The sequence below is a fragment of the Notothenia coriiceps genome, unplaced genomic scaffold (genome assembly GCF_000735185.1).
Source record: "Notothenia coriiceps isolate Sejong01 unplaced genomic scaffold, NC01 NC01_scaffold00000339, whole genome shotgun sequence".
Classification (NCBI taxonomy): domain Eukaryota; kingdom Metazoa; phylum Chordata; class Actinopteri; order Perciformes; family Nototheniidae; genus Notothenia; species Notothenia coriiceps.
In genome coordinates this window covers 17,919,744-17,937,300 of record NW_011333040.1, presented here as the reverse complement: position 1 = coordinate 17,937,300, position 17,557 = coordinate 17,919,744, and the positions used below count along the sequence as shown (strand labels likewise).

General features: G+C 40.9%; 1 protein-coding gene across 1 annotated transcript in view; it reads right to left on the bottom strand.

Annotated features, from left to right (window-relative positions):
* LOC104951799 (1-phosphatidylinositol 4,5-bisphosphate phosphodiesterase beta-1) overlaps positions 1-17,357 on the bottom strand; it is a 72,479-nt gene extending 55,122 nt beyond the window's left edge. Inside the window, exons 1-7 of the mRNA XM_010778530.1 lie at positions 17,262-17,357; positions 13,829-13,969; positions 13,109-13,188; positions 10,057-10,110; positions 7,600-7,675; positions 4,752-4,855; positions 3,852-4,018 (exon numbers count right to left, since the gene is read on the bottom strand). Coding sequence (XP_010776832.1) covers positions 3,852-4,018; positions 4,752-4,855; positions 7,600-7,675; positions 10,057-10,110; positions 13,109-13,188; positions 13,829-13,969; positions 17,262-17,357 — 718 coding nt within the window. The remainder of the gene's footprint in view (positions 1-3,851; positions 4,019-4,751; positions 4,856-7,599; positions 7,676-10,056; positions 10,111-13,108; positions 13,189-13,828; positions 13,970-17,261) is intronic.
* Positions 17,358-17,557: the final 200 nt, after the last annotated feature.

The following is a 17,557-nucleotide window of genomic DNA, read 5'->3' as shown; positions in this document are numbered from 1 at the left end:
CTACTTCAAGCTGTTGTCTATAGGCATGCAACTTGATGCTCTGCTCAGACGGAGTATGAGCTAAACAAACTGTTAAAATTGGATGCATCTTGTTATGGTGTGTGCTTAGTATAGTATGATATATATATTTGGTGGGGGGTCTGGGCCCCAACAAGACTGTTTTAAGTCCTTGAGGAAAGTCAAATGAAGACGGGTGTGGTAAAACTTACCACTGCCGCCCCCAGCCAAAAAAAGTAACCACTTTTATTTTAACTAGGGCCAGTAGGGTAAGGACTTTCCAATGGATAATAACTGCGCAGCGGATGCTATATGTTTTAGCACGTTTTTTTAACACTAATTGGGATGCCAGTTTGCTCCGTACACTTCTTTACATGTTTGTTCTTGTTCTGATGTAAAGTCAGGTTTTTAACTGGGTTTGCCAATAAAAGTTCGTGGGGCGACTGGGGAACTGTTCCTTTGCAATCTTTAGATTTTGATATATGAAGAACTCAAATTGAGGAGGTGAGCAGCATCGAGGAACTATTCATGTTATTAACTCCTCCAAATAAAGTTTATTCTCATATATAATGAATGAAATATGTGAATCATAACAGGTGATTGACAGCTTCGAAGGAAATATATTGTTAATATATCATATTCAATACAGGACACACATCAATGAAACATTTGTTAACTTTAATGTACTTATTGCAGGCAGTCTGCATAGATTTGGCCTTCTGCTGCTGGTCTAAAAGGTGAAACAAACTCTAACCCAGTTATATCAACCGCCTTAGTAATTTTATATGTAAGGCTTTACTGGAAGTCCACTATATATGGTCAGCCTAATGTTATTGGTTAAGAATATTAATATTGTGGCTTTCCAGAACATAATTTGTATATGATCGCGATAAATCAGCATATAGTCTTGCCAGGGGATGCCACCCCTCAAAATCTCCGCACCCTCCTTGCCACCCATAATATTTGTCTAGATCCCCCCGGGGTGACCGACTAACTCTTTAAAGTGACCATTATGCTATATATGGTATAATATATTGTTAGGTACCGACCTAAAAAACATGTCTGGTTGAAGTTTTTTGCCTTAAATATACCAAAATGTCCTATATACCCATTGTAGGCCATGCCCGTCATATCTGGTCAATCCCTCCTTTGAGCCCGTTAAAGAAGGCCGGATTGTCCTTTAGTCCTTGGAAAAAAAAAAGAGGAGGGAGGGCAGGCGGAGCTTATGTCCGATTCCGAATTCTACCGGAGATAAAAGTTAATTCTGGCCTGTTATTAAAACGTCCTCTGTTCCTATCCCCTGTGTGCCTAGGATAATTTATGAAACAGTATGGAGCTCAGATGCTTTTTCTCTTGCGGGTTTATCACAAGGTGAGTTCTTTTTTTATTTCTTGCTTTTTAAACACATGTGCTCTACACAGTACAGGTTAGCTCTGAGTGTTAGCGAGGCTCGCTAATGTAAACAAAGACGAGATTACGTCCAAAACAGTCAGGCATTGTTTCTGATAGAAACTTTCTGTGGGTCCGCCGCCGATTTGACGTCAGATCGGCAGCAAATCTGTATCCGCTCGTTGTAGCCCCGTTTTTAAAAGATTTGGGTATGGAGGAAAAGAGAGAGGGTTTTATTTTCTGACGCTGCGTGAGTTCCCCGACGCACCGGGGACACATATTTATGAATAAAAGACATCAAAAAGTGCATTTTGCATGATAGGCCCCCTTTAATACAGTTGTTGGTGCTTTCTAGGCCATAAAGAGGAAATAAAGTGATTCTTAGTAACTACAAAGAAAAACGAATGTGTACACATATTCATCAATTTAACGCATACTAATATAGAAACGTAGTGCAAAGACAGCCAATTTAGAAACAAAATAAGTTGCCAAACTAATACTAGTTGCCTGGCAACTGTTCCAACGCCCCATGAAACAGCAGATTAAATTCCAGATTAAACAAATGTGTAAGAGATATTAGGAGATGCTGCTGGGCAGGATTTGTTTGCTTTTGAGAGAGTCAGGCAAGCTGTTTCCCAAAGTTTTCAGACATTTTTCTAAGCCAAGCAAACTGGCTGTAGCCTTATTTTGGACAAACGGATTTACAATTTAAATAACTGATCTCCTTATGGCCCCTCCAGTAAAATTGGTCAAAACTGCCGTACTGGCCACACAGATGTGTTGAAGATGTACTACGAATTAATTATTTAGTCATCGATTTTATCTTTTTTACAAACAATGACAATCTGCAAAGTTACTGCTTGCTTAAGTTGTCAAATAAGTTTAGTCGATTTAACAATAAATGCCTCTAAAATCTACTGGAGTAGAGGTTAAAAGTATTATAAAATGGAAATACGTCAAGTAAAGAACAACTACAGAGAAATTCAAGTGCAGTACCTGAGTAAATGTGGATTAATATTCCATCACTGCTTCCTTACAGTGTGTGTCCCCTTGTTAACATACTTAAATGTGCATTTGTGTTCAACAGAGCAATACAAGTTTTCTGCTGCACTACGTTGGCTACTTGGTTTTTGTTCAAGCTCTCGTAAAGCACCAACACACACCAGCTGAAACCCCCCTTTCTCTATGTTTTCACTCTCTCTCTTTTACACACTTTCTTTCTACTGAAGGATTCTACTCGTAATCCCATTCTTGTAAATAAAATGGCAGGGAATATCCTCAGATAAACCTGAGAAGTGTTTGGAGAGGGTGAACATTTTGGTATGTGTGTGTGTTTTTTACAGACTTCTAGCATTCCGTTCCCTGGCACCCCGTTGCGTCCCGTCACTTTCAGAGCTTTTGGACACCACTCAGCAGTGTTGCTATGGCAACACCCCTTCTAAATGTATTGGTGGTGGGGGCTGGAGTACAGAGTTAGGGGTAGGGTTGGACAAGTTTGGGAATATCTAGGTCAAATACGGTAACTTGCTTGTGCTCGAGCTATCTAAAATGTTTAATACGAAACACAATTGCACTTTAGTTACCTAAACATGAAACATCCTAATTGAGAAAGATCCTTTACTAGAACCTGATAAATAAATAATTTCCCTAATAACACCTGAAAATGTAATATAATCTGCACTTAACCTGATCAAAAAGGGGAGAAAGCCCAATAGTGTATATGTTCTAACTTTGTTCTAACATATGGTAATTGCTTATAACATTATACAATCGTTTTTATTTTTTGCAAATTCAATTTGAAACCCTTTTTTAATGCAGAAATGTTACCAGATCAAACAAGGAAAAAGAGACACTACTGTACAGTATGTATGCTAGCTTGTGCACAATTAGTCATCTCCTGCAGAACTCATCATCTTTTAATGATGTCTTATTAAAGATCCACTCTTGTCTAATGGAGCCAATTAATAGAGCGTTACATGTGTTGCATTTTCTAGATAACCCTGTACCTCCTGCCATCTGTAGCACAATTTCACATTCCATTTCCAATTTCTAAACATAAAATCAGTGTCAAATATTGCACCCTTTGCAAATATAAAAATAAAACTTTTCATTTTACATTTTACTTCAAAATAATAACATCATCAGATTTTTAAAGGAAAGAAAGACTCACCTGAAGTATGAACATATAACATCATTGGTAAAACTGTAATATAAATATCCTTAAAGTGTTTTACATTGTATTAGGTTTTATGATGTTTCCGTCTCGTTACAGTAGGTACAAGTTTTATAACAATCTCAGCAGTTATTATTTTCTTAAGAAAAAGCACTTAATTGATTGGGTGTTACACACCTTATTACAAGTAGGTATACAAGTAGTTGTTGACAGTTCCCTTTGTGTGTCTGTGTGTACATGTAAGCATTACAGTGTGCTTTTGTTTGTACTGACAGACATTTGATCCACTGACCTTTCTGTGCCAGAGAGGCGTTAGCTTCATATTTGTCCACCAGCACCTGGACCTGCTCTGGTTTGAGAGGAGGGTAGAGGATCTCGTTCAGACGAGGGTCTCGCTGTTTATTGTTGATAAACTCTGTCATCTGCTCCACATTGAGGTACGGACGACTTTTAGCCCCCCTTGTGAGGAGGGAAAAGGAATACATGAGTTGTGGGTCCACACAAATTGAGACGGCAAATAAAAATGGGGATACGAGAAACTTTTAAAAGGGTAAGATGATGGAGGGAGGAGCGGTAATTAAAGCAGAAAGGAGATCTGGAAATGTAGAGCAACACAAGTGCAAAGGAGAAGAGAGGATTCAATCTTGTGTTGAGTAAATTATGAGATTTGGTTAAAACGCCTTTCATATCTAAGCCTGTTCCATTAAATTATCAATTCCATATCCTCCCGGCTCTTATGCCATCTCCCTTAACTATGATTAAAACCTAGATTTATGTTTTGGAGTGGCCCCGGTCGTGCTGCCCTGCTGCCTCGGCTGATGGTCTGAGTCCCTGGGGGCCAACAGGGCAACTCAGCACGAGTGGGCCCCCCCACCAGGGCCATCCTGAGCCATTACAACATACATTTCTGTGCTAATTAACATCTTATGAAGACTCTAATGGGTAAAAGCAGGTGGCCTAAATATGCAAAGCCATATTGCTTTTCAAGGATGGCAGCCATTATCGCTGACAGTCTGAAACGAGAAACAGTTGGCTTGGGAAAAATAAATGAAATGAATGAATCACTCACATTGTTTTAAGTTTACTTTTCTTTCTAACCTGGGATCAGTGTATTCTTTGGGGGTTAAAGAGATTATTGCTTCCTAAGAGACTTTTAAAAGGCAAATACACCAGAGGGAAACAATGTTCTTACACGTCAGAGAAGATGTGGTCCAGCTCGGTCCGTGGGCAGATGTTGCTCAGGAACATGTTGTAGACCTCTGGAGTGAAATCCTCCTGGGGGATGGAGTCATTCTGCTGCAGACAAGCAAAATTGGTTATTTTTTATATAAATATGTAGCATCTCTTGGTTCTATAATGATCTACTAGTACGGCTGCAATTCTACTTTCACTGGCTTCTAAGTAAAGGCAACAAAAATGTGCACCCAATGGGGACCCGTAGAGTAGTAACAAATCATACTCTGAAACCAGGCACAGTAAAATGATCAGTGCCACAATAAGCAACCAAGAACTGATAGGCCATCAAATTGCCTTGAGCTAGCTAAATACTTTAGCTTGCAGAAGGTTTTCTACGAGCGGCGCATTTGATAACTAAATGGTGATGGGACATGCTAATGTTAGCTACGGTAAGTGTTCCACATTCCATTATGAAATATAGAGTTAGCATAAAACTGAAATTTAGACAAAACTCCCTGCACCCTGAGTTTCTGAATCCCACAGTTGTCTCCTTCTACAATGTCCTATAACCCCCATCTGTATGTTCTTTCGTCTTCTTAAAGGCTTAGTTTTTCGCTTCAGCAGCTTGTAATGCCTTATTTCTGGGTTCTTTACCCCGTTGATAGTGCACCAGACCAAGCAGCAGCTAAAATGTATTTTTTATATTGCTAGTATACAAAAGTGACAAGAATGAATCTTCATGCAATAAAATGTCAAGGGCTGAATTGTTTCCCTCTTCAGTGTGGGCGGGACCTAATTGCGCTTCTTCTCTATGCAATTTAATGATTCATTTTCAAAATCTCAGTTGATTTAGGGAGCTATTGTTAAAATGTTGCAAGTCAGTTTCACAACGTTCGTCCCTGAACAAGATTAATCGTTCAAGTCAAATCCTGTGTTTAATCCTATGCTTTATCGCTGACCTCTGTTCTCCCTATGGAAGCCATTACACGCATATTAATTACAAATGCAAATCATTAACCGAAAAGGTCTGCCTGCAATTTGAACCGAGACTTTGACAAAAAAACCTGCGGCCACAGGGCTAATTATAGAGCTATCAGAGCCAAACGGGTCTGATAAAGACACAGTGCAGGCACTAGCATTGTGCCGTTGAGAAACAGAGCAGAACTGAATACTGGGAGAAAAGAAGATGAGGGAGGATGCCGGGGAGGGGAGGGTGGGGGGGATGCAGGTCAAGCCTTGCCGAAACTCAATGAGTCATTCTAAAGACCTTGGTGTTCATGCGCTTGTGCCTGTTTGTTTGTGTGTGTGTGTGTGTGTGTGTGTGTGTGTGTGTGTGTGTGTGTTCTAGGGATTAACAGCACCACCGTTTAGCTGTAATTACTCACGCGTTGGAACAACAGCAAATCCCAAAAGACCTTCATACGGCAACACGTTAGTACCTCCTGCTCTGCTAATTATGTATAGCTTGTTCTGAGTGTGTGTGTGTCTGTGTTTGTATTTCGNGTACGGAACTTATTTCTAAAGTCAAACTATAGACGTAAAACCAAGGACGAAAAAGTGTTTGGCATTGTCATGCTTGGTTGGACCTGGTCTCTCTTCGCGCGCGTCTCTTGCCGACTGGATTTTATGTCCCTCCACCCATTAGTGTTCTGCTCTTGTCGCCCCGTCCCCTCCTCTTTGTGTTCCCGGGGTCCACTTGTGTTAGCTGGTCATCTGTGGGGTCCATTTAGGATAATACATAGATACCTTACCATTTTTCTAGTGTCCCTTTTCCTGTCTGTTATATGTTTCCTTCTGACTAACTAGTCCTCTATGTCGTTTTTGTGGGTTTGTTCCCGTATCGTTTTACCCGTGTACCTGTCGTTATTAGTCCATTGTGTACCTTGGAAATACGTCGGACAAATGTACAAACCGTGCACTATAGTCTCGGACGTTTACTTTACCGAAGTCCTTATGTTTGAATAGCAAAACAGAACACTCACCGCAGAACTAGTCAGGGACAAAGACGAACCGACCAAGACAGACAGACAACCCAGAACTTAAATACACACAAGAATCAATCACACAACAAGACACAGGTGAGGAGGGAGGAGAAAACACAGGGGCCCAGGTGAACATAATCAGACAATTAGACACACCAGGGAAACTAATGACAAGACAATAACCCAAAGGGAAACATGACATGGAAAACAGCAAAAACACCCAAACCTACAAAACTATAAACGTGACATAACATGAGAATCGTGACACCATGCTGCCGGTCCCCACAGTAATATTGTACCATAACCAGTATGTATTGCACTGTACTTAATTTTACATTCTGTCATATTTGTGTCATATTGTGGCACAATTATTATTATTATTATTTTCCTCTTCTTAAACGGTTTTCCCTTGTTTTTACGTCTTAAGTATATTGTGTGTTATTCTGAGAATCCTGAGACTTCAGACTTTCATTGACAAACTACTCTGTACCTATTGCGCATACAATAAACACCGTACATCTTGAATCTATTACTTGAATACCGTGTTTGTGTGCCGTTTTGGGGACTGTTTTACACCCCTTTCTCTCCATTGATATCTGAGAGCGGTAAAGCTAAAACAGCTTTTGTCATCTCGATTGCTCCCAATGGGTTGTTTAATTACAACCAAGGCTAAATGGGTTGGGAAGTCATGCAGACATCCATAAAATAACACTCCAAACAAATGAGCAAAGCAGCAATCAGCCACTGTTTCAGGAGAATAGAGATCGAGCTGAGGTGAGAGGACACACTAATGGATGGATGGAGAAGATGAGAGAGCTTGGAGACTAAGATCAAACGGAGCGACACACAGCTTTGAGGGGATTCAGTATTTTGGTGCCTTACTCTGCCAGAAGGGAGGTTACAGTTTTCCAGGGCTGTCTCCACTCGCTTCCTGTCTGCTGAGAACATCCTGAAGATACTGCGGGGGACACAAACACACCAGTATGAGTAATCGCAGAAAAGGCCACACAGAGAGAGGAGTTTTCGCTCTGATCCTCAGTGTCAAACGGATGAATTCATCGCAGCTTTTATTTGATGCTTATTAAGGACATCCTGTAAAAAAGCTCTAGTGTGGCAGGAACATACAAAAGAAAAATAGGAGGATAAAAAACAGGAAATAAGAAGGCAAGAATAGAACCACAAAATTGCAAGGAGAGCTGACAAAAGTGAGACAAAGAGAATGCCAAGAGGGAAAATGGAACTGTAAATTATGCAGAAAGAGAAAATCTGAATAGAGACAATGAGGGAAAAAATACAACTCATTCAGTCTAATGAAACAACCCTGAAAGAAAATGCTTTATTCATGAAGGCTATGTTAGGTTATTTTTTTAGATAGCTTCCTTTGCATTTAAGAGGCAGTAGTCTCTGGTTCTGCTGGGTTAGATTGTATTACACCAAGAGGTGATTTTAATATTTACATAAGGTAAAACACAACATTTAAAAAGTACAGTAGTATTCCCGAAATGAACTCTTCCTATTCAAATGTAAACAGCACGATACAGAACACACGGATGTGGATAGTGTTCCACTGTTTCAACACCATGTGTACATAAAGCATGATATTGTTTGTGATCCTTTGTAAAACCATAAAACCACAGACATGCTTACAGAGATGAGCAGTCAAAGTGATTGTGATTGTTGTCATACAGTGACATTGCCTCTTATTATTAGCATTACCATTTTCATCATCATTATCGTTATCATGCTACAGTTTCTTAGACAGTACTTATGACTCCACACACAGATATGTTAACAGCTGGAAACAAGGCTTGCAGGTTCCACAGGTTTCCCTTGACCAGTCTCCTCAGTCATTTTGAGTGCAAAGAGACTTCTGTGCTTCTGAATGATTGGGCTAATCTGCTGTTTATTCTGTCATCCTTGTGAATACAGACAACAAATGAGATTTACTGTGAGGCTCTCCAGTGTCGTTAGAGCTACCGCTAGCTGTTAGGTCCTGTTTCCTTTGTCTGCCTGTTTTAATTACATGCATAGGTATTCCAGCGCAGGTCCACGGGCACGTAGTGTACGCCCAGTGGGAGAGCAGAGTCAAGCTGACATTAGTCAAGCTGACATGTCCTCCCAGCTAGGAGGTTAATTCCCTAAACGGCAGGCAGTGTCTCTGTGTTGACACCCACTGTTCCTCCGCGACTCTGAGGGAGGTTATCGCAGTGGTACCCTGGTGCCTGCCTGCACACTAAACTCGACTAATGGAGATGCAGCAAGTCCTCACTTCCAATGAGGTGATGACAATCTCCCAGATAATTCATGAAAGGGAAATCCTCACACACATCACACATTGTCAGATTTTGAGCTGGAGATAGTGAAAAGTGTAAATGGCGCTTTCCCGAGGCATGCTACCTCATACTCACGAACATGAAAAAAAAGAAAAATCTCACAATTGCACTTGAAAAGGCTGGCTTACTTTGAGCCAATGCAGTGGCACTTACAATGGTTTGACTAATTGCTAGCTAATGTAATCTAGTAATTACATTGTAATCCCTGTAATGATGCTGTATGATGTCATTTTTGTTGTTCTGTTGTTTTATGTTTTATGTTTCATGTGGAACCTACTTGAGCAGGTCTCCCTTGAAAAAGAGATCAATGATCTCAAGGGATACACCTGGGTACATAAAGGCTTGAAATGTAATGAATGTGCTTGCAGGATTATTTTGTTTAGTTTGTATCCTCAAGGTTGAATGAATATCAGATAAAACTGCTAAATGAAATGTCACATAAACAAATGAATGAAACATAATGTACATCCTAATAAGGTCGGCTCTTTACAGAGAGAGAAGCAGTGATAGTGATAGACTGATAACTTTTGAAAGAACATCCATAACATTCATTGGTTTGCAACTTATATATATCAATATTCCAATTACTTGTATATAGACTATTCTTGCACTATTTCTATTATATTCTATTTTATTTGTATATTTTTTTACTTGCACTATTTTATTGTGTTGCACTATTTTATTGTGTTGCATTGTTGGAGGAGCCTGTGACCTAAGATTGCCATTGTCATAACTACACTGTATCTACTGTATATGTACAAATGACGATAAAATCCTTGAATCTTGATTAGAAATATTGTACGCAATTTTACCGCAGAGCTAAAGTCATGGGGAGAACAATGGAGTATTGTGATGAGTATTGTATTGTAATAAATGCACACCGAGAATGTGTGTATACTAAGGCGTATACATGCTGCTAGTAACAAGAGAAGGCAGAGGAAGTTACGCATTGATCAAAAGAGTGGAGAGGTGGCAGGGGAGAGGAGAATGAGTCAGAGAGACTTACTTCTTGACGGGGATGCGCCCCTCAGGGTTCAGCTGCAGCTTCATCCGAGTGTATCTGCGTTGGACAGAACACAAACCTTACACAACATGAAATCAGCAGTCTGTCTGTGTGAGTAATGTACGTGCTCAAATGATCTTTTCTCTGTGTGTGTGCTTTCTTGGGATGCATTTCTGTATGTAATTGCCTGCCTATAAGGGATTATGCAAATGTTAGTACATGCAGAATTGTGTCTCTATAATGCTGAGCATGCGGTTGATTGATGTGAAGAGTTCTTAGTGCGCACCATGAATATTTTGCCATGTGTACACAACTTGTGGATAATCCATGGAAGTCTTGCACAGAGCCATGCACCAGCAACACAGGCAGCGCAGCCTGGGCTATAAATAGCTGCGCTGCAACAGGAGCCATCATTCCAGGCTGGGCATTAAGTGGCTGCTGGCTAATAATTAATATCCATTACAGTGTCCAATTCACAGGGCCGGACCGGTGCCAAAGGCAAAGTCACAGATGACTGCAATGGTTAACGTGGCTAACATGGAATTTCTTCTCTAAAGTAAAGGGGGAAAAAAGGAAAATGTTAGCAGAAAAGGAGCTTGTTGACGGGATGGCACTAAAGGTTCAGGATTAAGGAAAGAAGGAGGGAGCAGTTAGGTGCTTCTCTTACAACTGCCTCTATTATTTATCAAGACGGAACAACAGCTAACTGTCTCAGTTTTCGGGTTTTACACACCACTTTCTCTTCTCTCTCTCTCTGTCTGCTTTCAGACTCCATACTATCCCATTCCAGGTAATGCTGAAGAATGAGACAATGAGCACCAGGGAACACACGTGGGAAATGCCCAACCAATCGGCATACACAAGAGCAAGACACAGACTTTTTAGATGTTTAGCCCCTCAATTGTATTTGTGTCTCTTTGTAGTTGCTCTGTATTTCTGAATGTATTCAATTTGTGTATTGTCCTTTTTAATAATCATACGTGTCTCTTTGTTTTTGTCTATGCAAACGTTTCATATCAGATTGTATCTGTTTCTGTCTCATTGTATTCTTTTGCTGTCACTTTGTCTTTGTAGTCCTTTTGTGACTTTTTGTAGTCTTTTTGTGTTTTCTTTGTAGTTGTTTCTGTGTCTTTGTAGTCTTTTGTGTCTCTTTGTTATTGTTACTGTCACGTTGTTGTCTTTTTGGGTCTCTTGTACTTTGTCTATATTTCTTTGTTACCATTTTAAGTCTTTACCTGGTTGTTAAGTGTCTTTTGATTGACATGTTGTAAAGGAAAGGCATGAGGGACCTGACACATGCCAAGTAAGCCTGTTCAGTAATCTAAAACTAAGCATATACTGGTTATACATGTTATCGCATTGCAAAACATGCAATTCTAACACTAAGCATTGTCCAAGCTGAAATAATCCAGGTTTATTGTAGATCTCAATAGAACATCTTGAAGAAGTCAATCAAAAACATGTGGGGTTCCACTTGCTGGGAACATTACACGTATATGCTGGCCTCTCAAAAAATGTATCACAGCTTAAAGAGCTATAAAATAGGATTGACCACATGCAAAGGAACATCAACGTGGCCTCATGCAGTAGTAATACGAAAGAGAATTGTCTTATTTGTAGGGAAGCAGAGCACGACAAATGCTGCTGCAAGCAAACCAGCGTGACTGTGAAACCCGCTCTATTCAATTCTATTCAGCGATCTCTGTATACTATGTGGTCGATGACCACTTTTATTGTCTCATAAGTCAATTACACTCCTCGGGGGTGAGAGTTAATGGGTTCTGTTTACTGATAAACATCAGACAGCTGGGAGTTGTCACCTAGAAGAGCCAGGCATACTCTCTCAATACAACGCAGCAGATTCATAGTTTAGCTTCACTACGTCACTCACTGCACACATTAATCAGCTGTGAACCATAGATCAGTGTGTGTACGTGTGTGTGTGTGTGTGTGTGTGTGTGTGTGTGTGTGTGTGTGTGTGTGTGTGTGTGTTCCAATCTGATCAATATTGTGGTGCTGTTAGCCGTAAGACACCATTGTTACACAGGATCTGAGGATGTTCGAGGGCGATTGATGATAACTGTGTCCCCAGACTAAGAGCCAACGATGAGGTCTTGGGCTGATTTATGCAACCAGCTTTACCCAACACAATGGTGATTCCTTCTTAGCATTTCGACCCCACCTTAATTTCAGGTCAACAATTCTCTTGTTGAAGGATCTACTGAGACGTCATTGTCAAAAATGCAACAGGAATATAGGCTACAGCACCATATAAAGGCACGCACTTACATGCTGTCACACATGTAAGCACTGAGAGGCACATAAGCCGCCGGAGATGCACAGAGTCGGGTTCATGAACCGAAACATAATTCCAGCTGTTTTATTTATCCTCCTTCTTCCTTCCTGTCTGTTTTCTCTCTGCAACGATGTGAGGTGAAATGACCTTTACAAACTCAAACTCTCGGGCTGCCTTGTGGAGCTGTGAAAAGCTACCTCCTGTGTGTGTGTGTGTGTGTGTGTGTGTGTGTGTGTGTGTGTGTGTGTGTGTGTGTGTGTGTGTGTGTGTGTGTGTGTGTGTGTGTGTGTGTGTGTGTGTGTGTGTGTGTGTGTGTGTGTGTGTGTGTGTGTGTGTGTGTGTGTGTGTGTGTGTGTGTGTGTGTGTGTGTGCAGTACAGCCCCATATGTACCTCAGTGTATGCATAAAGCTTCCTGTGTGTGTTTGCTTCTGGATTGTACGAGGCGGTTATGTGAGCGCAAGAAACATCTTTTGCATGCATTTCAAAGCAAACACTTATTGTGTATAGTGTGGGAGCACATGTCTTGAATGACAGTCAATCATATGTTTTATTTTACATAAGAGGCCTCATTTGCTTTCCCCTGCTGTTTCTGTTTATGTAAAACACAGTACATACCTGGTGTGGAGCTTGGGATAACTGGCATTTTTCTGTTTCCAGCAGACCTGATTTTCATATTTATCTTGGGGATTTACATTTTTTGTATGACTGCTCGGTGTGTTTGTGTGTGTGTCGTTTGCATGTTTGTGTGGATGACATACACTTTCTCAAGGCAGTCCTCCCTGGACATATTCTGTACAAAGAGGTTGGATGCCAGGTTGAACAGCTCTTCCGCCCATTCCTGAAGTGAATAACAAATACGGATACAGAGTCAGGCACAAACCGTAGTGCTGAGGGTTGAAATCATAGACTGTAGAAAAAAGTGGACCCCTCTGACTGTATAGAAGACTATAAGAACATGTCCTCACTTACTACTTTGCCTAATGAGTTTATGGTCTCAATCATTTGTTTAAAGTGTTCTCCAAAACAGGATGATGGTTTATTTTGTAAATCATGATCCTTTTTACAACCAAATAGATAATAAAGCAGTTCTCAGCGTAGCTGCATTGTGATTGACAAGCGGGCTTGTAGCAATGTGTTTCACCAACCAATGGGTGAAGTGTCACGCTGACTGCTTTAACTTATTTTATATGATATGGTCAAAAACATGAGTTTGAACAGGGGAATATGCTGTTAATATTTGTTTAAATTCCGAAAATAAACTTAATATACATTTTTTGTTTAATTTACTGAGATATCTCAACCCTGAAGAAACACTCCATGTAGTTAACCCAACAGAGAAATGGTTCCATTATTAAAAAGCCTCAAAACTGAAAGTGAAATAAATGGCATGTTGTTTAATGCAATATCTCCTAAACATTAATCCCACATACAGTACTGGGACAGTTATCATTATAATTGTATTGTTGTTCTTTATTTACCTTGGCCGTATCCTCCGTGAAGGCCATGAAGTTCAGGTAGGTGATGTTGACCATGTCAGGGCCGCTCACCACCGTCAGCATCCTGTTCTCCATCTTCCCCGCCAGTGTGCTGACATCCAGTAGCTCACGCAGCTTGGCTTCCTGAACAATGACACACAAATGATACAAAAAATGAGTCATGGCTTTTACAGAATGGAGTAAACTAATCAAAGGCATCAAGTGAAAGGTGCATTTACTTTTCTAAATCTTTCCCAGTCATGTCATGCCAGCTTCTAACCACAGCTTCATACACACTGAAAACCACCTCAAATGGACCAGCGGCACAAACAAAACCTCCATCGATTGAAAGGAAATTAAATTAAACAGGCCACAGGTGGAACAAAATACAAGGTGTACCTTTTCCAAAGAAGTGAGAGACAGAACTTACTCGGTGTCACGGTTTAATAAAACAAAAATTGCACCTCCAAAAGCACTGAACTGAAACAAGACCTTTCAGTATTTGGGAGTTCGCACCATGTCTTGGCAGCTGATTTATGTGACTAATGAGAGGTCAGTTGTGAGAGGCGGAGGGTGTGGGGAGCGAGGGGAGACACCGCAGCCCCAGTAGATCTCAAAGTGACTCTCATATCAGAGGCAAACAAGGTGGGTTAAGCAGAGCTATGATGTGGCACATTTCAAGTGTAAACTAATTAAAGGAGCTGAAAGTGTGGAACTGATATTGAAAGAATGACACTGATGAACTTGCTGGTATATGTAGAGGTATAATGTTTTAAAGCAGCATTTATAAGACGCTTTTCATGTTTTTGCAAGGGCTAATAATGCTTTTGCATAGGGACTAACATTCAACCACAATCATACCGAGGCAGATGCTCAAGAAAACTAACATTCACAAACATTCATAAACAATTGGCCATGGCATTGGGATCAATTTAGGTTAAAGTATCTTGCCCAAGGACACATGGGCCCAATTCCAATCCACCCCCTACACCCTAGCCCTACACACTACCCCTCCGTTTGCATGTTCGCGAGGAGGGTCCGCCACATTAAGTGCTGTTCCAAACCAACAACTGTGGAGGGGGAGTGGGCTATCAAGCCCTCAAACAGCGAGTCTGGATTGGTGCTGACTTCACCTGCTGCCCTACCTGACCGGACTCATGAGCTTAACGAAAAAAGAATTACACAATTAAAGATGTTTGGAGTTTTATTTTAGTTATTCATTTTTATTTTTTGTCCAAGAGATGCTGATTTAAAAGCGTTGTTACATACAGTTACGGGAGAGAGGGGGAGTTTGTCCCAAAGCTTGCCGATGTATTTACACCCTCCATCTGACAGGAGGGAGCCTCGTTTAGCTGCGAGTGTCACTCCGTCACGGAGGGGTAGGGTGTAGGGCGTGGTTTGGAATTGGGCCATGGACATGTTGACTGCCTGCGCTGGATATTGAACTACAAACCTTCCTATTGGTGGACCATCAATCTGCCGCCCTTATGATGTTATTTACTATCAACGACCCCATGATAGCTCTCCAAATTCAGAGTGCTTAATGGTATTCAAACTTTGATAACCCTAACCCTTGTTTCAGGGCTTAATAAAACCTCCTCTTGTTTATCTTACTTTCAATCAGACAGTGGAAGATGGTAAGAACAGCAGCCAATGCTCAGCACAGCCTCGTGACCAAGAATAATCTGTATTCACTTAGCTGAAGAGATCCCATGAGGACGCTGTATTTGTTCAGATAAGTTTTTTATTAAATGCTTCCGCAAATAGTGCTAATTCATGGAGGAAATCATCTCAACCTCGAGCGCTGCCATTTTCAGATTTAATACAACTTTAATTCCCTGCAACCTTCATCATCCAGCAAACAGCAGCAGGTTAAATGAGCCTGTTGAAAAACGTCTGTTGTCTGTTGTAACACAACATTGGGTGCTGGCAACAGTTCAGTACTCACAGAGAAAAACTCTGAAGGATTTGTATTCCGCAGAGGCAACTGTCCGAGAAAAACTAAACTAATTTCAGCAAATATACATTTAAGCAGCTCATCTTTAGTGTGAATCATATAAAAAAATAAAAAACAATGCCTCTGAGGTACAAGAGAGGAATAGCAATGATCTTTTTCTCTCTTTCGCGGCACAGTGCACAAGCTACAAAATGGAGGCTCCGGCTTAATTAACACAACAAAAAAGCTCTGTAAAGGATTTTGCAGTGAAAGCAAATGAGCTCCCACACATTTAACCAATCAAACAAAGAGTATTGTGTCTTGTGTCCCGCTGATAAATGTCCTCTACACGTCCCTCACGCCCCCCAATCAAATTGTGCGGCTCAGTGGCACCCATTATTATCATGCTGAACTTTCTGACGTAATACATTTTCTTTATTTAAGAAAGTCTCCCCTCAAACTTTGTCTGACTGCATCTCATAAAATAATTTGCGGTTGTATATGGCTGCATGGAGAGCTACATTACTGCACATTCTAAACAAGTCTACTCCTCTGAAAGACGTTTAATAAATGTTCTTCACTTTTAATGTGTCTGTGTTTATCATGTCTTACCTAATTTAAACCAATGTTTAGACTTATGAAGTTATTGTTTTTGGGACCTTTTAGAAGTTAGGGTTGGATACATTTGGTATTTAGGGTATTTGGTAAGTGTTAAGGTTGTGTTAAGCTTGGGATGATTCTCTATAATACATGGAGTCTCTCCAATGTTATACATTTGTCAAATCAATATTGGATTACTTCAATTGAATTAGCTCAAAAAACTGTTTCCGAGTGTTTTCTGATTAGCAGACATTTAGAGTTACATGATTCCATCCATGACCACCAATCAATGGAAGACAAAGTGCTGATTTAAACTTGCATCCATCACTGTCCACTTATGAAATCTGAAAGCCACCAGCCCCATCAATCAAAGCATAAAAAGCCACTTTCAATTTCCTAAAACACACAATGCAATGCAACCCTTTGAGGGATGCTTTGGCAGACTGCCGCAGATCAAAGGCTTCTGAGAACAGTCGAGACGACAGTAAGATGTATATTTCATCTTTTACAGCGCTTGAATGTCAATACAATTTGATATTGTTTTGAAGCTACTTGTAGCCATTAGCCCAACATGCAGCTCATCTCCTTGTACGTCGCAGTCAGCAGAGGACTGATCTGGGAGCTGCAGGCACTCACAGCACATCAACTGGAGATTCATCAGCAGTTATGTTGGGGAAGGACTCAGTGGGAGAAAAACGAGCTGATGTCGGGGGATGGAGGGGGGCGTAGGAGGAGGACGAAAGGAGGAAAAATGAAGAGAAAGAGGGACAAAGCCAAGAGGAGAGAAGAACGGATGAGGGGGCCCAGCCATGTGAGTGAAATGTAATTTGTGCTGGTGCATTGTGGGAGCCATTGGAGACATGCCTGAGGACCCAGTCACCACAAAGATGGAAGACTTACAGCCAAACAGGCTATGGGTGGGGGTTGGATGGGTTTTTGGATGAAGCAAGAGGACACTTCACAGTCTTTGACCACTGATGTGAATGCCTTCTCCATTTAGAGTGTGAATATTTGTGTGTTTATTCAGGCATACATGGTGCATGTTAGCAGATGGGGTGCCAGCACTGGAGCTCTTCTCAGTCACTTACGTAACGTCCACACGGTTCCGTTGCATGCTTCAACGGAGACGCTTCCCATTCCCTTTGAATGGGGTGAACCGCATTGTGGTTCCGTCGCATCGCTTTGCCTCCGTTGCT